At 40.7% G+C, this 7,739-nt stretch overlaps 1 protein-coding gene across 3 annotated transcripts; it reads left to right on the top strand.

Moving 5' to 3' along the window:
- The first annotated feature begins 598 nt into the window (after positions 1-598).
- On the top strand, positions 599-7,467 carry odad3 (outer dynein arm docking complex subunit 3). Of its 3 annotated transcripts, XM_040147475.1 has the most exons (15): positions 795-836; positions 990-1,006; positions 1,091-1,212; positions 1,352-1,429; positions 1,668-1,859; positions 1,970-2,071; positions 2,818-2,940; positions 3,235-3,264; positions 3,413-3,535; positions 3,848-3,997; positions 4,125-4,285; positions 4,376-4,532; positions 4,786-4,935; positions 6,773-6,860; positions 6,949-7,467. In XM_040147475.1, exons 4-15 carry the CDS (start codon positions 1,394-1,396, stop codon positions 7,071-7,073), a joined length of 1,437 nt encoding a protein of 478 aa, XP_040003409.1. In that variant the 5' UTR covers positions 795-836; positions 990-1,006; positions 1,091-1,212; positions 1,352-1,393; the 3' UTR covers positions 7,074-7,467. The 3 variants fall into 3 exon arrangements, with proteins under 3 accessions (XP_040003410.1, XP_040003408.1, XP_040003409.1); XM_040147476.1 differs by lacking the exons at positions 795-836; positions 990-1,006 and adding an exon at positions 599-630; XM_040147474.1 differs by lacking the exon at positions 990-1,006 and having other exon boundaries at positions 671-836.
- Positions 7,468-7,739: the final 272 nt, after the last annotated feature.

Genomic DNA, 7,739 nt, shown 5'->3' with positions numbered 1-7,739 from the left:
GTTGCCATATCAGTGTTCAAAAAAAAAAAAGAGAGACCATTGATTCTTAGATTTATTTGGGTAAAATAAGTCGTGAATTATTGTTTGCTTTTCTCACTTTTGCCCACCTTAGGGAGCAATTGTTTGATAATGCTGAGAAATAACAATTGAATATAAAATTATTATTATTATTATTTCAGGTATGAAATCTGTAAAGTTTTCAGAATTAAGCTATTCAGAAAACATTAAAGATATAGGCCCTTTAGTCATATGGCGTTTACAAGTTGAATATTTCGGGCTATAGCTTCTTTTATCTGTCTTATTGGAAGCCTATATTTATTACTTTTTTTTGTTTGTTTGTTTTACAGGTGTAGCACACCTGGTAGTTTTTTAACCTGAAATGATATATCTTCGAGAAAGAAACTGTGTTTACTGGTGAAATATTTAGTGACTAGGAATGGGCATATAGTCCCAAATTACTGCTATGGTGTAGTCTATTTATCACATAAATACATCGGGGGTTTTTTCATGAAAACTGATTAAGGCCAGTGGCTCACCAGTGAGTTTAAATGAGACTAAAGGTCCAATCTGTACTTTTCATCTCCGCGCCCGCAGCGTTAGAAGGTCTCAAACGTTGAGCCTCACTTTGGTGTAAGTGTACGGGTTGCTAGGCAACGCGGGGGACTGCGGGAGTTACTCGTTTAGGTCAAGCTAACACTGACTGGGCATATTTGTCTTTGGTAATTGTGTAACTATAATAGGAGGGAAAAAAAAAACAATGCCGTTCCGTGCGGACTCAGTTAAACCTCCGCTGCATGACCAAATAACCGAATTGCAGCGTAAAATCCAACTGCTGGGTAAGTTTGTTTCAAAAGGAGCCTGAGCGTTCACGCCAGCTCATGCTTTCGGAGGTGCGCCTCGCTACAATGAGCTAGCCGCCACGTTTAGGTTCATTTTATTCGATAATTAACGTGTGACCGTGTGACTATCCACTGTAAACCCCTAACTAGATCCAACAGAAACAGAGGTCAGTTGTAAGCCGTATTAAAAGTAAATAATGAGACAACCACAGTGTGTCCATGTCGGTGTAACGATTAAACGTGTCCACCAGAGGGCAACAGAACGGCACACTACGAGAGCTCTCAGGCCACCATCAAGAAGAACAGAGAGTCCATCCGCCAGCTGAGGCAGGAGAACAAGAGGCTGCACAGACACCTGGCAGAGGCGAATGCTGTAAGTTAAATGTAGTCCCAGCCCTTTGCTTGGTTGTGGGCGTGTTCGTTCTGTCCTCATTTATCTCTACCAAACAGACCATACCTTTCTTGGCAGTTACACTGTTCCGGTGATTCCCTTTTGGTGTATTGCCTCCTAGGGTGATGAACACATCATCAGTGAGGCCTTCCATAACCGAGGCATGGAGAAGGATGCCTACCGCACCATGTCAGGGAAGGTGAGAGGAAGGAGAATGAATATAAAAGATATACCAGCGATGTTTTGTTGTTAATTCTTACTGTCCACACGCCTCAACCTGTGTTGATGGCAATGTGACAACAAAATTTAAAATTGAATATATTCTCAGACAAGAGTTCTTTACCTAGTTTCTCACCTCAATCTGTTTTTCTCTCCTTGTCTGTATGTCTGCTTCTATTTGCTCACTAACACTTTTCCTTTTACTGCCTTTCTCTCAGGCGTCACTGGCAACACTAGACCACAGGGTGCTGTCCAAGATGAAGCGTCTCAATGCCCTAAAACACACCACCCAGACCTACCAGCGGCGCCTTGAAGAGCTGAAGATGGAGTACCAGAGAATGAAACCAGAGGGCAGCAGTGGAGCACAGTCTGCTGATGCTCGCACTCGGAAAAAAGAGGAAGATGCCATGGTACTTACTTCTCAGGCTCATGAAGAGATGTGCAAAACACGAAAAAATGCAATTTTTCTTTCTCCAGATGAGTCCTTTGTAAACAATGCATTGTTTTTGTGTGTCTTCAGAACCTGCGGGCACTGGAAAACAGTCTGGAGAAGACCCAGTTTAAGTGCAAGGAGGCTGAGAACATCATGACTAACTATCTGAAACTCAAAAGTCACCTGCAGGTTTGTCCAACATGCACATTTTCAGCCTCTAAATAATGTTTTCTACCACACACACTCATCCTTACTTGCTGGGAATGTTGCTGCAGTATTGAGCCTGTTTCCCATAGTGACTTGTGTCTAAAAAAAACTCACTGTTGCCTACGGGAAAGATTATTTTATGATTCATGTAGCCTTTGTCCGTGTAGGGATAATAAATTAATAGTACAAATATGGTAACTATGCCTTAGCCATCAGCAATTTGTCTGCTAATTATTTTCATTTAGGTAATATTGAGAGAAGTAATGGTTGCTCCGTGTTGTTCTGCAGTGCTCTGCAGGGTAATGGCCTGTTACTTTGATATGGGACTCTGTGTCTGTGATATGTAAATGTCGAATGGGACATCCACAGTAGAACAGTACTTCCTGTCCCAAGCTCACTTTACTTCTGTTTGCACTTAACTTGACTACTTGTGTTCAAGAAACTATAGTTTACAGAAACTAGTTTCCTGAACACTTTCAAACCTGTAGTCACACTTTTCTTATGCTTACATTTTCAATTTTAAATATTTAGTTGTTATGTTAATACATATATAGCTCAGGCTTTAATTCCTAGCTCATTTAACAATTAGCCTGTGTTAAGGAATGCAGAGGTCCAGAGGTTCTTCGACTTTTCTCACACGTTTGCCTGCTCTCTCATTCCTTCTGTACATATTTCCTGTCTTTTTTTTTTTTTGTCCGTTCCTCACTTTTCCACTTCCACCACTTCAGGAGGAGAGTCTGACTTTCCAGGGCCAGCTGGACACTCTGGAAGCAGAAATCCTGAAGCACAGAGAGGAGCTTCAAGGCCTGCAAGTCATGAACAGCGCCCAGCTCTCCAAGGAAGCTGCTATGGTAACCTGTAACCTGTAACCTCCTTTGGAAGTTATACAACATGCATGTTTCTAGTAAAGGCATCAGAAGGATGATTCCCTCACCATTGCTGTCATCACTATTGATATAAGTTATATGAGTCACAAGTTAAGCAGCTACGAGGGCTGTTCAGTGTTTAATCACTCGTGGACTTTTAATTTTGATGCATACATTTGGAAATTTCTATACATTAGCATACCAAATCACGATCACAAATTTTTTTCCCCAAAACAATGTTGCTCTCTCTTCTCTGTCTGTTTCTTTCTTCAAAATAAGGTGCACAGCAAGAGATCATGGCGGTTGAAGGTGTTTGTTCACACGGCCTTGTACAACAATAAAAATCATTCTTGTATCTGAATTGTAGTCATCACTAATACACTGCTGTTTCACCGTGTTGGAGTCCTTCTTTCCTTCCCTTGTTTCCCTCACTCCTTCCCTTTCTTCTGCCTGCTAGGCCGAGTTACAGCAGCAGGAGGAACTATTCTACAAGGAGCGCAAGGAGAGAGAGCGTATTATAGCGAGCTACAGGAAAAAAGTTGATGAGTGCAAGGCCCAGGCTGAAAAAATCGACAGAAGGGTGAGATACACATGGTGGTACATACTGTATAGTACGTACAACTTAAGAATATTATTCTGGTGTAAGCTTTTATTTGGATGTTGTCCGCTCGTTCCCTCTTTTGATCACTTACTTTGTCACTGGCCACATATACATGTGATTAAACATGTAAATCTGAATGACATCAAAATATATGACCACAGAAGGGCATAGAACATTCTCATTACTATCTAATCTTTGCAAAAAATATAGTTTGATAAAAACAGAGACATTATTCATTGTTAAAAATTAGTCATTTACATTTGGTTTGGCTGTAAACTTTTCTACCTGCAGACCCAGAGAACAACTATGCAGCCAGATGAACTGAGCAGTGAGGCCCAGCGCAGCATCACCGGGATGGCGGTTGAAGAGGAGAAGGCCATCTCCTCTTTTGAGGAGGCCTTCCGACGCATTAAGGAGGCCACTGGAGTCACAGATATACAGGTATGGATGTGGACAGAGAAGGATTTACTATATCTATTTTGTAACAAGTGCTTTTTGTGGATATTTTTAAGTAATCACTATCAGTGTTTACATATTAATACATTTTTTTCACGTGTCCTGCGTGTAGGAGGTAGTGGAGCGCTTTATCTCACAAAAGGAGACACACCAACATCTGGAGAAGCTGAAGGGAGAGAATGAGAAGGTCCTGCAGCAGTTAAAGGAGCAAAAGGAGCTCCGGAGCCAACAGTTGCAGGATATGAAATATTCTGGAGAGGCTAAACTCTCCAGGTGAGACAGCGAGACACTAGTAGAGGAACAAAGGTATCGTGTATGCAGCTGTGTAATGCTTATTCTGTTCTTCATTTGTTGCTTTAATAGTGACCAACAGATGCTGGAAGAGTGCAAGCAGCAACTGCAGGCTCAGCAGCAGAGGCGCGATGCAGCTAAAGAGCGCCTGGATTGGCTTGTTAAAACCCTCAGTACTATTCAAGCCGGAGTGGAGCACCTGGCAGACAAACTTCAACACATCACACTGGTCAAGACGACCTAAACCATCATGACCATATTCTTTGCCCTATTTTGTCTGTGATGATTCTCAGTCATCCAGGTCATGGTATTTCTAAGTGCTATATGAAGGCAACTAGAGCAACCTCAAGCAAGTCAATTTGCCCCGTATAGTACTTACAAATCTCCCTATGTTGATAGCTTTGGGTTTCATTCCTTTTCACTCAAAATTACTGGCGACAATCAAGCTTATGTCTGTTCACTATTCTTCCATTTCTCTCCAGAGTGAGGATGAGGTGGTTGAGGTGTCTCCAGACTCAGATGAGTTTGTGTTGGAGCTGATGACCCAGTGCAAGCTGAAGTTGCAGTTACTGCAGGAGGAGCTTCAGGGAAAAGATCTGGCTGCTATTATGAAGGAGATGGAGGAAGAGGAGGTGAGACGAAGCTCTACGAGCTGTCAGCCAACATCATGGTGGTTTGAAACACAGGTTAAGGTTCTGGGATGGGATAGGATGTCAAAAACTGAACTGAGGATTTGTGTACAGTTTTAGTGACAAGTGTGTGGGAAATGCACAGGCAGATCATTAGATGAATCACTATGCACATACTTTCCTCACTAACAGAGAATGTTGGCACTTGAGCGGCATTAAGCAAAAACATTGAATTCAGTGTCCTGATAAAGGCTGTAGAAGGTATTAAAAAGTCTTAAAATTAATTCACAGAAGTCTTAAATATTTTCTGTTGGCACAGGTAGTTAGTTGTAAAAAGCTTTGTATGTGGTTAGGGGCTGTCACTACACCTTACACACAGTGGATTGTGCTGCAGGAGGATGTTCAACTCTTTTTTTATGGAGCTTCAGTCAGCAACATCAGACCTGTAGCAAACACTGTCACTACTGCTACTGTAGCTACAGTAGCTAGAAGCCAGTCATCTCCAGGCAAATGTCGATTTACCAAAAACTTCCATCCATCCAGCCTTTTTCTGCCACTTGTTTGAGTACAGATTGCCTTAATTTAATCAATTTTGTCATTAGGAATTATTGTTATATGCCGCTGGGAAGTACTAAAACTATGTGATATAGTAATGAATAATTTTAGGCCTTATCAGTCCTACCGGTTTTCCATCATACTGTCTTAATTGGCTGGTATTAATTTGCATCCTGTGTGGTATTAAAAAGATCTTAAATTTAACTCGGTGAACCCTACAGAAGCCCTAGCTTGAATTTCCAGCAAATGCAGTTTTGGCAAAGTTGGGACTCTTGTTTAAGCCTACATTACACAGTGCGACACATGAACACAGCATGGCTGAGTATGTATGCATGCATGCTGCTGTGCTTGCATAGCTTATCTGAATGGAAAGGCAGCCATCAGAGCAACCTGAAGTGTTTGTTCTTGATTTCTAACGCTCGGCAGCACCTTCTCTGTTTGGGAACATGAGATATCAGGGTGTACCAGAGGAAACACGTAATAGTCTGTAGGCCATTTACTAATGACATTGACTATTTTACTCTCAGATCCATTTTAAGAAGGCATAATCTTCACAACTGACGTAACTCTGAGCTGATAATTTGAAAATCAGTCAGCCTTGTTTGCTTGACTGGTACTGTTGGGCATTGCTTGGCTGTCCTGGTCTCACACCTCTACCATTAAGTCTAGAAAAGATTGGCCTGGCGGTCATCTTAGCTTTTAGATAATGAGAACTTAAAAACCAAAATCACCCCAGCATAATGAATAATATAATATATAATATAATTATCCTAATAACTCATCATAATAGGTGAATACAATTAGGCCTGTGTAAATTAACTTCAAATTGATAATAAAAACAGTGGTTGGTGGTATGTAGTATACAACCTATAGGTTCAAAAATTAAGGCATTAAGTAAATTTAGTTGCTATTGATAGATCCAGTCACATCAGCTACATTTCCTGCTAAACTAAGTTTATAAATAATTTTCTAAAAATAAGCTCCCACCTTTCCCATGTACGACTTCAAAATGGCTCATTACAGTGTTTTACACTAGGTTACTCTCCTAATGAATAAGAAACTGTAGATAAATGTGAAATCAAGTTTATGTTGGCCTAATAATAAATCAATAATCCATACAGGAAAAATAAACCTAGAAATAATTATATGGGCAAAACATATTTGGGTTGGGTGGGTTTTGTAGATAGATATTAATCATAGAAAAATTACAGAAAATACTTGTCTCACTGGTGTTAATCACTGATCAATGATAATTTGCACTGTGTCTGTGTACTGCTCTTATCAGTTCTACATCAGGATTGAGGGGAAACTGCCGGCTTACAACACCCGAGTCAAGTTCCCCGAGGACCAAAGACTGGACCTGTTCAACGACGGTGAGTTGGGAGCAACCTACACACACGCATACACACACAGTCTAAATCTCTTTTTTTTTTTTTTAAACTGTCACTGTTTGTGTCTCAGATGATGAGAGGGAAGAGGATGAGGCTGACGTCATCTCACGGGAAGAACTAAAGCGTCAGTCTCAGCTGATCATTGACTCCAAATCCAAGAAGAAGCCCTGGAAGAAGAAGAAGGGCAAGTTCTGATCCAACACCACAGCCTCAAGATTCACAAAAAACAAATGCTCTGCACCAAAAACGTATTTAAGTGTAAATAAAATGAGCTGAAGTTGAGGACTGTGTACAAGCTTTCCCCTTGCTCTTAATGAATGTTTCATTGCAGTTGCTACAAAGAATCTGTTTTTGGTTGAAAATACAAATGAATTTTTTAGACTTAATGAAAGATGAGCACAATTCAACAGTTGTTAAATGATATTTATTAAAACATTAGTTTGTGCCTCTGAAGCTGGTTAGCTGTTGTATGAGTTGATTTGTTGTGACAACAGTAATATTCTGTGTCAGGTGTCAGTGTTGCACCAACACCCATCTGTCCGCCTCTTTTTCACAGTTCAGAATTCCAACCTGCAGCCTCATGGAAAGCCAATAAAATCAATCAGAACAATGCTTTCACTTTGTTCAAATGACCCTTTTTTTTACGATAAATGTCTGTGCAGTATGTAGCAGAAATGGGTAACCTGTCCCCAGAGGTTTTCTCCACTGTGGTCCTGATCGAAACCTATCCATTTTGAATGTAATGGGTTTGCTCTTACAGACATGATGCACTGAAAAGCAACACCTGCGACGAATCCAGCCTTTATTCAAGGGTGAATCTCATCAAAACTAGTGACGCTCATGTTTTGTCTCAGTATAAGA

This window comes from Xiphias gladius, chromosome 15, assembly GCF_016859285.1.
Source record: "Xiphias gladius isolate SHS-SW01 ecotype Sanya breed wild chromosome 15, ASM1685928v1, whole genome shotgun sequence".
NCBI classification, from domain to species: domain Eukaryota; kingdom Metazoa; phylum Chordata; class Actinopteri; order Istiophoriformes; family Xiphiidae; genus Xiphias; species Xiphias gladius.
The sequence above is the reverse complement of the archived record's forward strand: the minus strand, read 5'-3'. Positions and strand labels throughout refer to the sequence as shown.

Bases quoted from the DNA above. Each gene is read 5' to 3' on its own strand.
- odad3 (XM_040147474.1), top strand. From the start codon at position 758: ATGCCGTTCCGTGCGGACTCAGTTAAACCTCCGCTGCATGACCAAATA. The intron at 3,265-3,412 runs GTGTTTGTTCAC...TCTGCCTGCTAG, and splicing joins AGAGATCATGGCGGTTGAAG to GCCGAGTTACAGCAGCAGGA. The intron at 3,536-3,847 runs GTGAGATACACA...TTCTACCTGCAG, and splicing joins CTGAAAAAATCGACAGAAGG to ACCCAGAGAACAACTATGCA.